We start from the raw sequence: 20,783 nt of genomic DNA on the forward strand, positions 1-20,783 counted from the left end.
CTAAAGCAAAAAGGTAAGTAGGCACAAAGGAGCATGTAATGTATAGACCAACTATATGGCATTCTAGGAAAAGGAAAATTATGGAGATTATAAAACAAACTGGTGGTTGTTCTAGCTTCCTCTGTTGCTGTGATAAAACACTTCAAAAAAAAATTTAGGGGAGGAAAGAGTTTACTTCACCTCACAGGTTACAGTCTATCACTGAGAGAAGTTATGACAGGAAGTGAAGGCAGGAACCACAGGGTGATGCTGCTTGCTACCACCATCTCTGGCTTGTTCAAGCTCATGCTTAGTTAGCTTTTATTTATACAACCCAATCACCTGCATAGGGATAGTGCCACCCACATCAATCAATATGGCTGAGCCATCCCACATCAATAAATAATCAAGACAGTCCCTCACAGACATGGCCACAGGCCAATCTGATCTAGAAAATTCCTCAGTTGAGATTCTCTCCTCAGGTGACTCTAAGCTGGGTCACGTTGACAGCTGAAGCTAACTAGGACAGTGGTTGACAAGACTTGAGAGGAAGAGAAGGATGAAGGTAGAAGGCATGGTACTTTTAGGGCAGTGAATGGTCTCTTCAAAATCATGTATAGTGGAAGCATGTGATCATACAGTTGACAAAAGCCAGAACTATACAACAGAAACCATGAATCCTAATATAAGTATGTTTCAGTTCTCTGATATTTGACAGGGTTTCTCTGTGTAGTCCTGGCTCTCACGGAATTCTGTAGACTGTAGCTAGAGTTTTCCTGCCTGGCCCACAGTCAGGACAAATCTCTCTCACCTGCCAGTCCCACAGCCGTGTTCAGACCCGACCAAGTAAACACAGAGACTTATATTGGTTACAAACTGTATGGCCGTGGCAGGCTTCTTGCTAACTGTTCTTACAGCTTAAATTAATCCATTTCTATAAATCTATACCTTGCCACATGGCTCGTGGCTTACCGGCATCTTCACATGCTGTTTGTCATCGTGGCGGCTGGCAGTGTCTCTGACTCAGCCTTCCACTTCCCAGCTTTATTCTCCTCCTTGTCCCGCCTATACTTCCTGCCTAGCCACTGGCCAATCAGTGATTTATTTATTGACCAATCAGAGCAACACACTTGACATACAGACCATCCCACAGCAGCAGACCATGTTGGGCTTGAACTCCAGAGATCTACTAGTCTTGCTCCTGAGTGCTGGGATTAAAGGGGCAGGCCACCATGCCCAGCTGGTTCTCTGATCTCAACAAATATACTACAGCAGTGTAAATACTTACAGTAGGGAAAAGTTGGCCGTGCAAAATACCCAGGGTATGGGTGTGTGTGTGTGTGTGTGTGTGTGTGTGTGTGTGTGTGTGTGTGTGTAATCTTTACTTTCTGTTCAGTTTTTATAGATGGCTACTCTAAGAAATAACGTCTACTAATTTAAAATACATTAAAATGACTAAAAGGAATACATACATATTTAGTATTTTTATTGTTTTATTTTTTATTTTCTGTACTTTCTGGGTTTTGGGCAATAAACATCTATTGCTTTTTATTTTACATTTGTATTTAAAAGCAGTATGGTCAAATAGAATAAATAAATTTGGTATGGCCAGGGCCACAGCATGGTCTGGAAGGCATTAAAGCCAGGAGATTTTGGTCTCTCACACTTGTTTTAAATAATTCATTCCAGGTTTGGTAAAGAGAAGTGCTGAGCCAGATTTCTGGTGAAACGTGTAATTTTCACTAGTAACTCACATGCAAGTTAAACTGAGATAGATTTAACAATGATCCGCAGCACAAAGAAATTCCTGACTTTTATAGACTTATGAAGGGAGGACTGTTGGGCCTTCAAGGGGAGGGGAGGAGTGTGTAAGTTGAGAGAGAAGTTGTCTCTGAGCTTAGCAGACAAAGTTTCAAGACAGGATATGAGGTGTTGCTGATCCCTCATATCCATATCATGCCCATACAGGGGCAGCCTCTGTGACTGAACAACCTTGTTGTCCAGTCAACACACTCTCTAACCTTCCTTGTCTTGTCCTTCAATAGTTAAAAACAATGTCACTTCTCCTTAGGTCTATTTTTGGAAGAGTTCTTTAAAGACTTTCTAGTAACTGTTAAATATTATCAAAGATATACTTTTTTTTTCTTTGACGAAGACGAGGCTAGGGAAGAGAAAGGATTCCATGAAACTTCCAGCCAATTAATAAAAGCCAAATTAGAAACACAAAGAAAGTATTTTGTTAAATCAAAGAGGCCTGTTTAGTCCAACTGTAAGGCCACAAATAGAAACACCTTAAATTAAATACATAGGTGTCATAGGTTACCTGAGACTTCTTAACCTGGAAAGAAATTTGTTCTGTTTGAATGAATTTACTTTCTCCTTCAAAGTAGATGTTTTTCATTTGTAAGCAAGAATTTCTAGTCAGTATTGATATAAAAGCTATATAATGTGATATAAGTGGAAATACAACTTTGTTAAAGTCCTCTCTTTCATGACAAATAAATACATAAAATTGCCCTTATGTAACATTATTTTTACTAACTGATAAACTTCTAAGATTCAAAATAAATAAAACTGATAATCGTCCCCCCTACTTATATTTGATTATATTTTCAGTCAGCAAAAATCAAGCATTATTCAGATAGTCCTTAACAAAACAAAAATAAAATCAACTAGATTTGATGTAAAAATATCTCACAAGTTAATAGGCCCAACCCAGCTCCATTATAATAATGTGTTTGTTGTTATTCCTGTATTACAGTGATATTGAGCCTATTTTTAAAAGATAGATCAAGAACAGGTATCAGGCTAGAGTTTGAATTCCACAAGTGAACTTTGTTTTAAACAAGAATGTATCTGAAATGAAGAAAACCAGACACCAAGTGTCAGGTCCCAAAGAATCCTGGGACAAGGCTCACATGGCACCTGCGGCTCCTGCAAGCACTTTTCCATCCCTACCTTAAACCACTCCAGTCCAGAGGCTGGGCTTCACTTCCTTTCCCACAGCTGCTCTTTACTGTACAAACCTGGCATTTCAGCCATGTGCCCTCCCCGTCCTCAGCTCCTCTCCTGGTTACTTGCTCCCTTCTCTCTTCACTTCCTCTCTCCCGCTTCCCCTCCTCTCATGGCTGGGGTCAGTATGGACCCTTCCAGATGCCTCTGCCACACTCTCCCTCTTATCTACAATAAAACTCTTTTCCTCAACCATACATAGGAGAGGTCATGTCCTCCTTTTCATTCAAAGACAAGCAGCATTTAACAGCTTGAGATGCTAAATAAAGCCATTTGCCCAAAGTGGGCAAGATTACTGGTTTACAGCTGCTTAGCACCTTTAACAGAACCTCAAAGGCTCTATTTTCTAGGTGCTTTTGTCCACGTAGCAGTCTGTGGTCTCTGCTCATCAGTTTGGTATCCTAGTGTTAAGTAATGATGGCATAGAAATGAACCAGACAAAATAAGGAAAAATAACTTTTGAATATTTATTCAGTTTAAATTATATACAATTATATCACTTTTAATTAATTTGGGAGAGATCTGATTATATTGTTCTCAGTGTTCTATGTAATGACACCAGAGAAAAAGCAAATTCTTCCACTTGGTATTGACAGAGAAAACTGTCCAAATCTCTTAATTTAATTGGGATGCTCTGTAGCAGACGGTGAAAATATGTTGTCTCATAATTCTCCTGACAAGAGACTGAAAACTGACAAGAAAAACTGCCTGAGTTGTTCCCTTCTCCTTATTCCTTCTGTAGAAGCTGAACTACAGAAAGGAGGGATGAGAGGGAAAAAGCAATGGTCTGCAGACTGAACCATCATCTTTCTGTGTCTTACTTGTGACCCTTAATATAAAATAATAATTGATTACCTTAAGTTGAACTAAATAACACAGAACTTGGGTACAACACACTGTATTTTAGTAAAACTAAAACCCACCATCTTTAAAATCAGAATTTGCTTTCAATAGCAGATAATTCTATCAAAATACAGCTCTGTGAAACCATTTCTTCGTCTAGTGTGTTTGTGAAAGGACATGACTTGATAAAGGCAGGGTGGACTTCAGTCACAACTCAAAAAGGCTGCATTCAAATAAATATTCCTAGGATGATTCTGTTCACTCATTTCTTTAATCATCTCAGCATGTCCTTAAGACCCAGGGGGACTTCATTTCAACAACACAGAACAGCAACAAGCTCTTTAAAAACAAAGCTTAGGCAAATGTATTAATTTATGGATGTTTTTATATGGATCTGTGGCTACTACTGTTTTTATAACACTACACATATAATTTGGCCACTAAAACAGAGGAATAAGTGCTGATAAGTAGTTATGGGCACATTATAATCACTATAGTATTCGTCTTTTGTGAAACACTACTGAAAATGCTATCATATATACATTTGAATTAATGCTAAACAAAGTATCTGCCCCAACATAAAACAGAGAAACAAAAATTGCAATTTACCACTAATGCATATTCTTTTCAAGCTAAGAAAAAAATGTTCAAAGAATAGATTTCACTAAATGAGAAACATTTAATTTAAAATATATATCCCCAGGAGAACAGGGAAGAGTGATCTGCTCACATACACATTAATTAGTTCAATGATTATGTATTAATATTAATGATATTCAGAAAATGAAATAGCTTACAGCTATTACCAGGCTTTTAAAAATGTTATAAACATAGACATAACATTTATGACTCAGACAATATATGCCAGTCTGCATAAACTACAAGATTAGGTAATCTTTATGTCCTGTCTACTTTTATTTTTGATGTTTGGAGTATTTTCCAATCAACACAGGGTAATTTATCCTTTCATTGCCTTGAGAATAAAATAATACTTCAAAATACAAACAATTAACTATTAACTGTCATATTCTAAACTGCATAAGAGAATGGTATCTAGTAATTTAACTGGTTTACGTGTGTGTTAGGGATTGAACTGGGGCCTTGCATATGTCAAACAGGCATCTACTCTGCCACAGACCTATACCTCCATCTCTTTCTAAAGGAATATAATACTCGATATTTTAGGAAGCACAAATTTTTTGAGTTTATATTCATTATACCTTAGGCAATGCTTATAGCTAGGGCTTGAGGAATAAAAATGCCAATCCTATGTCATTTCCTCAATTTAGTTAAAAAATAATCCCCAAGAATCAGTGCTATATTAACTTGACTATTTTGGCAGTATCTTTCAGAAGCAAGATTGCAGTGTTTGCCACAATTACTGCACATGTATTATATAAAACTGCAAGCAGTATAACCATAAATAAGAACTTAATAAAAAAAATTACAATAGTGTAAATGGCAGTTAAGAATGAATATAAAATTCAAGTTTTATTTAACGAAAGAACCATCGTTTTCACACATGTACAACTAAAAATACTTGCATCCAGATTGGTGCAATAGGGGTACAAACGTTATAGGAGTAACTACCCACTTCTTGAAAATTGAATTTAAGACCCATTCCATGAGCTGGAAACCAACCATGACACTACTAAAGTGGCCAAGAATCTTAGACTAGATAGGTCATGAACCTTGGGGAGTATCTACTACTAGTATTCTACTAAAGAAATATAGAAATAAAATGACTCCTGATGACATAATGCTATACTCATACATCAGTGCATTTGCTCAACTCTTATCAGAGAAGCTTCTTGAAGTAGATGGAAATTAACACAGAGACTCGCAACTGAACAATATGCAGAGTGTGAGAGACTTTAGAGCACTTAGCCCTACATGCAATGTCTTTATCAAACCCCTCTCCTCAAGGCTCAGGCATCTATGCCGAAGAACAAGAGATGGAAAGGTTATAAAGAGCCAGAGGCAGTGGATGACTCTAAGGAAACAACATCACCCTGACAAAATAAGACTGAAACGCATGAACTCACAGACACTGTAACAGCACACATAAGACCCACAAAGGTTCACGCCAGACGAAGTCTCAGCACTGAGAAGGGGAAATGAGACACAAAGTCCCACCCTAACCCAGAAGCTATTTGAGATTGATACCTGCTGGGAAAGGGAAATCACTTTTCTTCAATGAAGTGTCACTGAGTACGCCGAACACATTCCAGAGAAGGCTCTATGCACGGGAATAGTTGGCCAACACAAAATAGATTCCATGGTTTCAAGTGTGCAAGCTTTTGTTTTGTTATTATTATATTTTTTAATCTTACTAATTTTTTTAAATGCTTGTTTTGGCTTTTTCTCCCTTTTTTTAGAGAGAGAGAGAGAGAAAGAGAGAGAGAATATGGAGTTGTGTAGGTAGGAAGAGGAGAAAGAATATGATCAGAATATACTGTATGAAATATATGAAAGAGCAAGAATGTGGAGTTGAGTAGGGAGAGGAGGGGAAAGAATATGATCAAAATATACTGTATGAAAAAAATTTTAAATAAAAAATTAATTAAATACAAGTATCTTCTATCAGAGATTTTGGCTTTACTTGAAAAATGCAATATAATTAGCTATCAAAACTGAGTTTTCAGTCACATCTGACTAAAGGCTAAACTGAGAAGCAGATGGTTTAAATCTCTCTTCTATGTAATTCAGCAAATTAGAGGCTTCAGAAAAAAATAATTTCCAGTTTTGATATTTTGGAACCCTCTCTAAGCAAGATGTGACAGGCACCTGGCCATTTTATCATTATCTGTCAAGCACTCCAAGTGAGTAGGATTCCACCCTGCCTAACATTTCTTGCCATTTTAACAAATGCAGTTTAAACGTGCCATTTCTGACTTTCCTGGCTAGAATGGGTATACTTTCCCCACCCTTTTGAGTTTTGTTTATGACTTTACACCACCACAGACCACATGTGACTCATGAGATAGACTTTTTAAATGTTTGAGCTTATTTCCTATGTAGACTGGAAATTTTCTGAATATAGGAAGTTCAATCATTAACTGTTTGTTCTGCAAAGGGACATGCAGCAAATATTTGATGCCTATAGGTTGTGTATGTTCCTGTTGCTGCCATTTAAAACAACCCTTTAAAAACATAGCAGGCGGAGACTTCCGAAAATGATCACGTGCTGATTTTTGGCTCATTAAAGATCAAGTCTAAAGGTGTACTGGGCTTCTGTATCTTAGTAGCTGCAGCACCTCTGGCAAGTCACGTATTTACATGAAATGTGAGCAGTACAGGTTATTGTTGGCATTAAGTGGGATAGAGTAAGCAAAGTTCTTGGCAGTCTAGTTAGCAAGGCTCACGAGATCTAGTTACTACTGTACGAACCTCTACAGTACATAGGCTGAGCAGCATCTAGGCATCAGTAAATGTTTACAGAATTGGGGATACCCATATTTTTGGGGTATGGGGTTTGCTAGATTGCCCAAGTAGGCCTTGAATTCACAGTTGTCCTGCTTCAGCCTTTCAAATACTCAGCTGGAAGGAAAAGCCAGGGAATTTAACAGGTTAGGTAAAGGTAGAGGAAAATCAAATGACCTTAGGTGCAACATGTCTGGTATCTCATATAACCTCTAAGCCTCCCCCAGGATGTCTAATCTGTGCCCCACATTGAATGCATCCCAAAGGAGCCAGCTATCAATCTGTTCATCAGGTGGCCTCTCTCCTGTAGGAAACCCAATCTGGTTGTAAGGGTGACCCTGGCCTTATATAATGATTTGGAAAGTAAGTGTTCTACTTCTTTGGACTGGTATTGAATCTTCCCTAAATGTTTAGTTTACTGGTAAAGACATCAAGACCTAAAACTTGATGAAAAGTTTTAAACTATAAATTAAATTGATTTCCTTTCCTCCTCTCCTTCCCCCAAGGTCCATCCATGCTGCCCAGACCAGCCAAGAACATGTGACTAGGTCCTTCTGCCCAGCTCACCCCAGAACCACTATTGGCGTCTCTGTTGTAGAATTGTTTGGTTGTCTTTAAAATGCTGGGGATGGGCCCTCGGGGGTGTGTACACTAGGCACTGAGCTACAATCTGGGCCTAAATTCAATGTCTTTAGTGAAGGTTATCTATGTATTTTTTTGAACAAGGCTTGATAGTTTTCTGTTAAGCCAGACAGGGTAAATCACACCTGTTAGTGCTGAATAATTTGCAGTTCTATAAATGCTCATGAACTCTGTTGCTGGGTGCATTAAAGTTATTTGGAAACAAACATTAAATAAGTTGAAGACTCTCAAAGAGACTCACATAACTGAATTTTTAAGAAAAATAACTTATTTAGTTAATAAAAAACTTCTAAATTAATATTTTCAGCTTAATCATTTGCAACTTTGCTGGAAATATTAGAAGTAAGAAATCTTAAAACAGGTTTTTAATATTAGGACTATTTAAACCAATACAGATATGTGAAAACAAAAATCATATAATGAGTTAATCCCATAAAAATACCATGTAAATTAGTTCTAGTGGAATGCTATTATAAATAAGGGCATATTCTGAAATATTTTCAGATATCCTCATGCACATTACCTTACATGCACCTTACCAGAAACCCAGGAGCCACAGAATATGTTTTCTAAACACACAAACATCTTTTGATTCTTTCTCTCTAGAGAACCCTGACTCATATAGAAGGCCACAAGGTCTCTTACCTATTCTATTCCACCACAGTAGTGTGAAAGCAGCCATAGGTAGTCTTAACAAATGGGCAATGTGCTGTAATAAAACTTTATTTTAAAAGACAAGCAGGGGGCCGTGTTAGGTCTAAGGACTATAGTTTGTCAACCTAATTTTCAGAGCATAGGATTTTATATGTAACATAGTGCCATAAAGATCCGTGGCTTTGCCATATGGCAGCCCCACTAAAGTGAAAATATGGGTAATAAAATATATTTTATATGATGTGAACAAATTTAATAAGCACTAGCCTAGGAAAACTAACATATTAATTATATGCACAAGAAGTCATGCCTGAAGATAACTAACTATTAATCATTGTTTATAATAGCAAAGGCTTGACACATAAATGTCCATCACAGAGGCAATATACAAGCTAATACCTGTACAATAAAATACAATAGTAGGATGACCTAAACTCCACTTTTTTATTCACTAATAACAGGTGACTCTAAGATTCATGGTGGGCTATAAAACAGTAATATTTCTCTGAAATAAAAATATCATGTTACTTGAAAGTGTACATATCAAGTTGTTAACACAATCTAGGTCTTAATTGCTAGACATTTCTCAGGGATGTAGATGGAGCACTCTATAGTAGTGAAGAAGGATTCTCATGTGGGATTAGGGAACCTAAAGAGTCAAAGATTGTTTCCTTTGGGGATGAGTAAGGACAATGCTTATCTTCATTTTCACTTTGTTCTTATAAGTTTCCTCATCTGAGTCAGTTGAGTTTCCCACATATGGGGATGTCACAGGGGTCAGCACATCAGAGTGCAATGGATGAGCCTTGCCCTGCGAAAACCACTTTTGCCCTGCGAAAACCACTTTTGTAATTATGGTATTTCTCTTGCCAGGTAAGTATATAATTTCCTCTTTTTATTTCCAAATGATTTTTTTTAAATCCATCAACTAGTTCTGAATTTTGTTAATGCTGTTTGCTAATCCTTTTCAAAAGAGGCCTTGCTGAAACCCTAACATTTGATTACACAATTATTGTTATTTTGTTCCTAAAAAACTAAAGTGGTAATCACAGCATAAGAGTAATTTAGAATGTCTGAAGAATTGCCAAATATGTTTCCATGGTAAATCACTATAACAACTTTGTGAAATACACAGAACAAGAAGGGTACGGGTACTACGAATCTTAGTGACTGTTCTACTGCTGTGAAGAGACAACAGGACCAGGGAAACCCATAAATAAAAACATTTAACTGGGGACTTGCTTACAGTTTAGAGCATTAGCACACTTCCTACGATGGTAGGAAGTACGGTGGCAGCCAAGCAGAGACTAGGCCTGCAGTGGGCTTTTGAACTCTCAAGGCACACCCCCAGTGACACAGCTCCTCCAACAAGGCCGTATCTCCTAATCCTTCCCAAACAGTTCCACCAACTAGGAACCAAATATTCAAACATATGAGCCTATGAAGGTCATTTTTATTCAAATTACTATACTATCCAAAGTCACATAACTAACTTTTGGCCTAAAATCAATGGCACTGATTTGTCCTTTTATAGATGATAACTTTCCTCATTCTGTAAAGACTTTAGTCCATGCTTCCAGGGAAGTCTCTCACCCCTTAAGCCAGAAAGTTACTCTGATGACTCATAGAATTTTCTCTTTAGACACTGAATATATGCTATCAGTTAAAAGTATTTACATATATCTGTCTTATATAGTCAATGGCAAGTTCCTGAACAACAGGGGCTAAGTTTTGTTCTTTTTATCCTATCCTTTTCATATTCTATAACACCTACAGACATTTCATTTTTAAAAACTGGATAACCACTGGACTTCCTTGTTTATAGTGGTAATAAATTTGTACTAAAACCACAAACATAAATATGCCATTATTGACGCCTATATAGCATTTTTGGCAACTGTATTTAAAAATGAAGTTGTACACCAAAATTTTGAACACTAACTGATAATACTGTTATTTTTGAGAAAAATCAATTTGACTTATAGTATTGCTATCTGCAATTTCTATATAAGCTACAAACTGCATTAAGTTTAAAGATTCTTAGGTTAAGTTTTAATTGAATTACAAGAAACACGTCATTAGGAAGAAGTGGAAGACTCAACTCTAATTTTTTCCAATATTCAATGTATTTACACAGTAATCTGCATATTTAAAACAGGACTTGGTTTGTAATAATTTATACCACACATTTAAGGAACACACCTAACATACAAAGCCTGTTAAATTTTTACAAAAACACTAATATTTCTGAAAAAGTTATCCAGACAGCTCATAGGAAGTTAGAACACCTGAACTTTATTAGCTAAGCAGCCTTGGGTGGGTTCTAAATAGACTTGAAGAGATTTTTCAGAAACCCTTTACTAATGAGACTGCTTTCAGGCTATAGTGACATTGATACTAATTATGTAGTCCTTCTTAAGCCACTCCTCTCTTTATCCCTGGACTCATTCTGCTGGAAACTTTCAGGGCAAATATATTGCTAAGAAGATTCATTCTTAACAATAGACTTTTCATTAAAAAAAAAAAAGCATTACAACTTGATAAGTGGTTCACGTAAAGTTCTGAAGTTTGGAAGGGGGGTGGTATTTTATTTCATTTAAAATGCTCTGGTGGCTTGAAAACAGCAGTGGTTAACTTCTGTTTTCAGAAAACAGCATTTAACTTCTCTTGCAGAGGACCCAGACTCAGCTCCCAGCATTGACATAATGGCTCATAACCATCCCAGCTCTAGTTCCAGGGGATCTAACGCCCTCTTCTGACTTCTGTAGACATCAGTCATGCACATGGTACACATACATACAAAACTCACACACAAAAAAGGAAAATAAATAAATCTAAAGTGCTCTGGTCAAGTCCTTGACAAACAACCCAGGAAGATGCACATCTGGCTGCCACATTTTGAGCCTTCAAGAGAAAACAAACAGCTAAAAATCTCAGGTGTTCCCTACCTGACTGCCTCCTACTCACTCCTATTTTAGGTCTAAGATTAAAATCATTTCTTCCAAAAGGACCTATTTGTAACGTGTTATAGAGGAGTCTGAACTTAGCAACACTACAACAGTACACAGCATATTTCACTTCTTCGTTCAGCCACCTGCCTTTGCCCATGACTAGGAGACTGTGACTGTCTTCTTCATGCAAGGACTACTCTAGCATGGGTGCCTGCTACAAAGCAAGTCCTTTTATTTTGAGAGTGCCCCTATATAAACCACAGGATGGCAAATAAAATATCTTTGTTCAATACCCTTTTTGAAATGAGGCATAGAGGAAACGTAACCATACAGTTTATATGAGCAAATATAGAAAATGGCTATCCACGTACATGTGTACTGAAACTGCTAGGGCATAAAACTCTTTCTTGCTACTTATTATTTTCACTTACAAATATGTTTCCAATTCAATGTATTAAGTTAATACCTCAGTTCAATTCACTATGGCAATAGAAATAAGACATAGAGACAAAATAATTTAAATGATAATCCCAGTAATTTTTTGTTAAAAAATATAAAATAAGGACATTTTTAAAGGAAAAAAAGAAATCGCAGAGACTGTTTAAATTATTGGAATTTATATCATTATATCATTTATTCAAGGGTATTTATGCTAACTACAAAAAAAATTGGAAGCTAGTTATCATACATAGCCTAAAACAGATACTACAGTTAAAAAAAATCAGTAATTGTCAGGAGTTATTTCAAAGCATTAAATAAAAAGGCAAAATTCCTGAGATCTGTGTGGATGAATCAGAAGGTCTACTATATGTAGTTACTTTAGGTGCTATCTCATAGTAAAGAAAATTAAATGTCTTTATTCCCCACTACTTTAGAACACAACACAACTATCAAGAATATACATGATGTGTGCAGGTGATGGGAGGGTTTTGATGATTTTTAATTAGATGCATACTCTACTATCTATCTCCCTTCACATAACAAAATTACTTACTATAAAAGGTGTGTGGGTGTGGGGGGGGAACATGTGTGGTGTACAAACACATGAATGGGTGCAAGTGCTCCATGTGCAAGAAGGCCAGAGGAAAATGTTGGGTGTTCTCTTCACTTTATTCCTTTAAGGCAGGGTCTCCCACTGATCATGGGGCTAGGCTAGTGGCCTCAGGTCCCAGTGATCCTCCTGTTCCTGCCATCTGCCCCCCCACACACACACACACACTATAGCACTAGGGTTACAGATGTGTACAGCCATGCCCAGATTTCTATATGGGTTCTTGAATTTGAACTCAGATCCTCATGCTTGCATGGCAAGTGCTCTTACATGATAAACCAGCTTCCCAGGCCAGGATCTTCCCGGGCCAGGATAGGGTTTTATAACTATAAAATAATGCAAGGGAAACAGAAGTCAACCTACAAGGTAGGATGAAGCTTGAAATGATCAGATATGCTCACTAATTCCTGCACTAATGATGCATACAAAATAGCAATCATTAAATTCCAGCTATAGGCACATCATGTAAAATGTCTCTGAACAATAACAATTTCACAGAAGTGGAGCCAAAGGGGGAAAATATCTAGGATTCTTGGTATAAGTCACGACAACAGATATTTTTAAAATCAATGGATTAATATCAAGGAGCTTATTAGAATTTATGCTGTCTCCTCTACTTCTCTGAAATGTTTTAGTTTCTCTAAAATACATATATATCATATATCATTAATAATTTTTATAAGCAATGTGTTACTATTACTCTACATGGAATCTTTTACACAAAACTCAAAAGTATTTTAAAGAAATTACCCAATTAAATTTCATGACACTTCTATGTAAAGAGTTAAGTGTTAAACCCAAAAGATAATGGAAAATTAATCACTCACTCAGCCAATAGTGTAATGACCATTATACCATTAAACTACATCTAGTGCTGTAACTTGTGAGAAAGTGTTGCTCAGCCACAAGATCTCAGCTTTAAAATAAGTTTGATGTCCCAAAAGATGTGAGTTCAAAAACAGTGCATTGTCTCCCACCCCCCCCCCCCCCCCCCCCCACTTTATGGTACAGTCTCACTGTGCAACCTTGGCTGGCCTAGTTTGCTATGCAGACTAAGCTGGCATCAAACTCAGAAATCCACCTCCTTCCACCTCATGAGTGCTGGGATTAAAGGCATAACCACCATGTCTGGCAACACTCAGCTTTTATGATAAATACCTGCCACATTACAGGCACTTTTACATTTACTTTTTTGAAAAAAGCAAATAATAGTAGTTTGCAATTACTTCAGCTTTTACATGAAGTTCCAAAGTAAGTGCATTTCAACATATGACTTATCTAGTGTTACAAACAATGCAGTGGGGTAAGCTGTTCTCTCATTTTACTGGTAAATAAACTACATCTTGGGTTCTATAACTTACCCAAGATTACAAAATGGCAAAGCCCGGATTTTTAATAATGGTAGCCTAACTTAAAGTCTTGATTGTAGAAAAAGAGCACTGAACTACCACTAAGACCTTCTGTCTATAATCTAGTCCTTTCAATATCACTTTATTGATGAGAAGGGAAAATCTGTTATCTTTTTATTATTTTTTTAATCACTCGGGAAAGCCTGGAAGAGGCCATAGTTCAACCTACCCACCACCAAATGTTTCGTGATTAAAATTAAAACTATATAAGCGAATAATATTTCACTGTCCTCCACTGTAAAATGAAGACAGTTAGCAGCAATCTATCTCAATGATTCTCAAAACTTGGTCTCAAGATACAGAAACTTTCTTAGAAATGAAAATTCTTGGGCCCCACTCCTGACAGCCTGCATCGGAACCCATCATTTTAACAAGTCTTCCAGGCATGCTAATGTTTGAGATTCTTGGGTTGACTTTATGAAATAATTATGAAGAGTAAAATAAATTCAATAACATCACCTTACAAATGAGTTACACCATCCTTATTAAAATATTAAATTGTACTCCTCGAAAAAAAACAAGAGTGAAATCACTAAGTCAAGATAAAAATGAACATCAAAATGAAATAAACTATTAAATAATTTTCATTTATTTATTTTAGATACAGATTTTTGCCATGTAGCCCAGACTGGCCTTGAACTCATAATTCTCCCATCTCAGATTTCCAAGCACTGGAATTGTAGGAATGTACCACTACACATGGGTATACAATTCTTTAAAAATAAAATACTGCTCTAATTTTTCTATGCATAATGCATAGCATTTATGAATCAAGAGAAAAGGTGATTATAGCCTCTACAACTGTCCCTAGAAATCTGCTAATCTGACCTTACCAGTGATCTGTCCTGGTGTACAAGTTCCTTACCTGACCAGTGTCCAGTGGAGAGGCCAGACCTGTCTGTGCATGTCTCACTGACAGGTCTAAACACAGTCTCCCATCCCCCAGTGGCATAGCGCCAATTCTGAGATTCCAAGATGAGTGTTCGCTGGGTGCCATACGCAATCATGAAGCAGTAAACCACATGATGAAGTTGACAGCCATAGCCACAGCCTTTGTTGATGTTACACACCAGCTTCCTGGCTTTGCTGCAGTCCTTGGGATTCTGCCAGTGAAACAAAGGAGATAAAGATAGAAGAAGTATATATAAGAACTCCCCCATTTTGGTCACAGGTATTGAAAAATGACACAATTAGCCAAAGCTGGTTCAGCAGATTTCTTATTTAAATAAAGAATCAAGCCTTATGGATAGTATCCAATAAAAAAATTCAATAAAAATTTGATGTGCATATTTAGGGAGATGGCAGAGAAAAAGAATTACTTTGGAAATAGCACTAAATCAATGTGAAATTAAGCAGTTAAATTAAAAATCATCTCTAACTTTTCTATACTCAGAACATGCTGCAAATGCAGAGATCATGGTGGAAGGAGTGGCCTGTCACTCCAGCAGCACGTCAGCACTCCTAGCCAACATTCTTCGACAAAATTCATGGCAGCTGAAAGGAAAGGCCGTAATTTATGGGTTCAGTCATTCCCAGAATTCTGAATGCTACAAACAAAACTACGTTTCCATCAAGAAACAAGGGGCACAGAGGAGTTGGTATGACAGGTAAGTAAGGGAGGGCACTTGTCACTAAGCCTGATGACCAGACTCACAGCAGAAGAAGAGAACTGAATCCTATACGCTGTCATGCAGTAAACACACGCACGTGTGTGCGCGTCCCCCCCCCCCACACACACACACATGGCGGGGGAAGAAGCAGGTTACTGAGTACACTGCAAGAAGAAGCAGGCTGCTCAGTAGCGGTACTTTAGCTACAAGGATCCCGGGAAGGACACTTTCAAAGTGGGGTTGAAGCATTATTGCTGACTCAGCATTTTCTCAGGGGAGTAGATAAACATTATTTGTCAGAATTTTTTTAATGACTCATTAAAAACACAGAACTTGAGGGGGCTGGAGATGTGGCCCCGAGGCTAAGAGCACTGGCTGCTCTTCCAGAGGTCCTGAGTTCAATTCCCAGCAACCACATGGTGGCTCACAACCATCTACAATGAAATCTGGTGCCCTTTTCCGGCATGCAGGCAGAACACTGTATAAATAATAAATAATTAAAAAAAAAATACAGAACTTGAAACCGGACCGTGGTGGTGAACACCTTTAATCTCAGCACTTGGGGAGGCAGAGACAGGTGGATCTCTGTGACTTCGAGGCCAGCCTGGGCTACAGAGTGATTTCCAGGACAGGCACCAAAGCTACAGAGAGAAACCCTGTCTCAAAAACAACAACAACAACAAAAAACAAAAAAAAAAAACCCAGAACTTAAATAACTCTAAAAATCACATCAATAAAAAAAGAAAAGAAAATGTCCCCCATCTATGTTTTGATTACTCTCTGAGGCATTTCAAATGTAGTGAGTATTCCAGAGACAGCACAGAATGTTCTTAGATACCACACTCTGTTTCTTCTATCACTACATTTTACCTAAGTCTTTTTTTTTTTGTCTTAAAGAACAAATATGAGAGAAAAAAATTAGCCAATCATACATCTGTTAGTGTGGACCCTGAAGCTTTTACTTAAAAGAACAGTGCCATCTACATCTAACAAGAACTGTGTGCTAGGTTTATTGGAAGAAATGCACTCATTGTTTTTCAACTCCAAGGCAGACAAAGGCAAGAGAAACAGAGTGGCTGGAATGATGACGGTGAGTGAAACTATGGAAAGCCACCACACAACCTTTGGGTTTGCCAAAATACTAATATTTAAAATATAGAAAATTCAAAGGATGTTATTCATAAAAGATCCATAAGGTGCAGAAGAAAAGAAAAAAAAAACAGAAAAGATCTTTGTGTTTATAGCACAAGATCAGGTTCACCAGAATAAAGATCTAGAAAAAACAAGTAGGTGTTTCTCAGCTAATAAAGAAGGACAGATTCTTTTGAAAACAAGTGACAAATCTGAGACTAAGATTTACTGGAATGGGAAAGAACTTCACAGGAATTCACTAATCAGAACTGTTTATCACCCACTGTTGTTAGAATAACAAGTGTTGTTATTTATACATTTACAGACAGCTACAAATGGGTAAAAATTCACGCTCTGTAACCTTCAAATTAATTCCCAAGTAGCCTTTCTCAGTCCCCACTGATCCACTTTCTGGTATCTGGCTGGACCGTCTTGAAGGTGTGTCTACTGAGGACTAGAAGACAGAGACAGGCCTTGTCTGTCTGAAGAAGCTCTGTTCCACACGCTAACCCTTCATCACGTGGTTCTGGCTGATGATAAAACGTGTTCTGCAATTGCATGTGGTGTACTCAAAGCATGTCTTCTACACAAATCTCTACCAACTATGTAAGACCACAGGTATGTGGTTGCTCTATACCGTGATTCTTATCAATCATTCCTTTCCTTTTATAAAATTTCCTTTACCTGCTACAACTCATACAGAAGATTATGGTGTATCCTGCAGAAGTAAGCTCACTACAAAATATTTTATGCGTGAGTAAAAGATGAGGGGATATAAATTGAGAATGTCCCAATAAGGCCCACAGGAGAAAGTCTCCTTCATGTCAGCATTCTTCTGTCTTCAGTGTCACAAATTACCCAATCAAAACTTATTTTATAGGTATTAAGCATTTAATATATGCAATGAACCTTGGACAAGGTGTTATTATTTGTTTTTTGGCTCTTTTAGGGGGCCCACTACCCAGCTCCCAAATAAATTACACACGGAGGCTTATTCTTACTTATAAATGCCCGGCCTTAGCTTGGTCTGTTTCTTGCCAGCTTGTCTTAACCTTTCCCATTCTCTTACTTCTGTAAATCTTACTCTTACTCCTACTCTGTGGCTGGCTGGGTGGCTGGACTCTGATGTTCTTCTCCTTCCTCTCTTGCTCCTTCATCTTCTCCTCCCAGATTTCTCCCTCTATATATTCTCTCTGCCTGCCAGCCCTGCCCATCTTTTCTCCTGCCTCTTCCTACTTGTATTGGCCATTCAGTTCTTTGTTAGACCATCAGGTGTGTTAGACAGGCACAGTAACACAGCTTCACAGATTTAAACAAATGTAACATAAACAAAAGTAACACACCTTAAAATAATATTCTACAACAATGAGGTATCTAACAGAATAAGAAAACATACATACAACTTAGTAATAAACAATCTGAATATCCTGACATTGTGGTAAATCAAGAATTAGAAAACTAAAACTCATTTTCAGGTGGACTGAAAGGATTCTGAATAAAAATACAATTATTAATATGTTAAGGCTTTAAAGATATGGGTTACTATATTTATGAAATACAAAAGTAAATGGAAAGGAAGTTTTGCTTTTAAAAACAAGTTACAAATCAGATTGACAGGAATTCATCCTGATAGAAACTTTATAGGAAATACACTTAAAATTATTCAACGCTATAGAATTCTGTAAAAACAAAATTAAAATGAGCTATAAATCATGCCATTTCCATATATACACATATATGTGCATACATATATATATATATACACACACACACAAACATCCTTGTACTTTGTTCACTTGTGTGAGTGTGTGTGTGTGTGTGTGTGTGTGTGTGTGTGTGTGTGTGTGTGTAAGGTATTGGGGGAGTGAACCTAGGATCTCTTGATGTTAGGAAAGCACTCTACTACTTGTATTCTCAGCCTTCTTTTTACTTTTCATCTATTTAGTTAGTTTGTGGTTTTTCTTTCTTGGGGTTTTGCTGTTGTTTGGGTTTTTTTTGTTGTTGTTGCTGCTGTTGGTTTGAAGACAGAATTTCACTATTATCCCTGGTTGGCTCGGAATTTACTCTGTAGACCAGGAAAGCATCCTCCTGTCATTGCCTCCTAGTTACTTTTTATTTTGAGACAAAGGCTCACTAAATTGCTTAGGCTGGCCTCCCAGGCAGGCCTGCCGCTTCAGCTTCCCAGTAGCTGGGGCTCTGGGGTTCCAGGCCTTTGCTGACATGGCCGGCTGTATGTGGTTTTCTTAAAGTAAGATTCATCAATAGACATGTAAGCGTCAGTTCTTTACAATGAAGAAAATTGTCCAAATTTCAGAATGACAAGATTAATGTAAATAAAAGTTCCAGACAATTACCCTAATGAAAGAGCTTTGGAGGAAGAGGCTTAGAGATGTGTTTTGTTCCAGTGAAAGCTTTGCTATGAATTCAAATGCATGGTTTTGCTTCAATTTGGTAATTTAAAAATGAGACAAAATAATCTCAATTCTTAACCTCTCCTTGTCAATCTATCTTTCACTACAGAGATACTATGAGGCTAAATGAGATAGTATATACCCCAAATTAATTTAAATACGCTCTTATTTATTCACATAATCTGAGGGATACTCTTTGACTCTGTATAAGTACAATTTGGAAATGCTAGGACTAAGGCCAGAGCCCTGTGCATGTCAAGCATGTTCTTTATCACTGAGCTAACATTTCATCTAAATCACTGATTTTTGCTACTTAAGATTTCCCCCATACATACATAAATAAAAACTCTTTGAAGTACAGATTCTACTCACAATGAAATTTTTCACTTTTTTTTAGCAATTGACCAAAAATTATGAAAAATGGCTAAATAAGCAACAAACAAAAACATGCAGTCAATATAAACGGGACATAACATCCCCACACATCTTAAGGAGGAAACACTCAGTAACCATTAGCTCAACTAAATCTGAAAGATAGAGATGTTCACACTCACAAAACCAAATCCATAGGTGGCAAGGCCTATGAATTATGAATTTCAGTTTCTCAATCTACTTTACCCCAAGATGTCTTCAATTCAAGAGGTAGCAAGAAATGCAGGCCTAGAGCACCTAGCTGGCTACTCTTAGACGCTAATAATTAAGAATCAGAATCCCAGGGGAATCTTTCCCCTCCCTCTTAAGAACCTTCCTTCCACAGATAGCTCCTCTTTCTAATGAAGAAAGCTTGGTAAAAGAAACCAGGTAAGTTGAATTTTATTGTGCTCTTTGTATTCTCTAATCACAAGACTATAAACAGTTTTTTAATTTGTTTGATTAAAAAGATCTGGAATATCTAGCTTTGTGTTGGTAATGAAGAAAAGATTCATTAATACTGTAGTAAAAGCACTTCATTGTATTGGAAACAATCTGATTTCATTTCTCTAAATTTGTTTTCAAAACCAATGCAGAAAAGGTAATGAAGCAACTAAGAGAACTGAAGTACTGCATGTTGGTAGTTAAAATGAAGACTCTGGACAGAGTTAAAACGCATGAAAGTGAAAGTTAGAGTATTCTCATTTTTAAAGCCAAGACTGGAAAGAATATTTCCCCAGCCAAGTCAAGATGGTCTGGAGGTGTCCTTTCCACCCGTGCAGCAAAGAGCAATTTGTTGCAAGTAGTAAGTGCACTGCAGTAGCTCAGGCCCAAGCCGGCCACCAAGTGCTTCAGGAAATCCCTTTCCCTGTGGGCATTCTATAAAGTTTCAGTGTGGAAACTTAATGGAGAAAAGCTACCAACATACACAGTTCTCAGATGGGTAGACTAGCACACTGCAGCAAAGACAGTTACTGTCCAGTATAAAAGAGCTTACCTTGTTAAGTAGAGCAGCAAATGGCTTACTTTAAATCTATTTTTAAAGACTTTGCTCTTTGCCTACCTATCTCTATAGAATATTTTAAACCAATTTTAAAAAAGTGAAACCCTACAGATCTACCAGAAACAAAGGAGAAACATTTCTTCACTGTGGATCTAGGAGAGAGTTCTGCCATCTCTAGCTATTCCAAGCACCTCTACAAAGACGCTGCCTCCGACTCAGGAGACCTGTACACCAGGACAGTCTTATTTCCTAC

The 20,783-nt window shown here is 37.3% G+C and overlaps 1 protein-coding gene across 7 annotated transcripts in view; it reads right to left on the reverse strand.

The window, feature by feature from the left end:
- Window positions 1-20,783, reverse strand: part of Fut8 (fucosyltransferase 8) — a 216,961-nt gene that overhangs the window by 39,503 nt on the left and 156,675 nt on the right. For all 7 annotated transcript variants that reach the window (XM_052739531.1, XM_052739532.1, XM_052739524.1 and 4 more), the window contains one exon: window positions 14,830-15,067. In XM_052739531.1, coding sequence (XP_052595491.1) covers window positions 14,830-15,067 — 238 coding nt within the window. The remainder of the gene's footprint in view (window positions 1-14,829; window positions 15,068-20,783) is intronic.

This window comes from Peromyscus californicus, unplaced genomic scaffold (genome assembly GCF_007827085.1).
Source record: "Peromyscus californicus insignis strain IS unplaced genomic scaffold, ASM782708v3 Scaffold_15__1_contigs__length_86483966, whole genome shotgun sequence".
NCBI classification, from domain to species: Eukaryota; Metazoa; Chordata; class Mammalia; order Rodentia; family Cricetidae; genus Peromyscus; species Peromyscus californicus.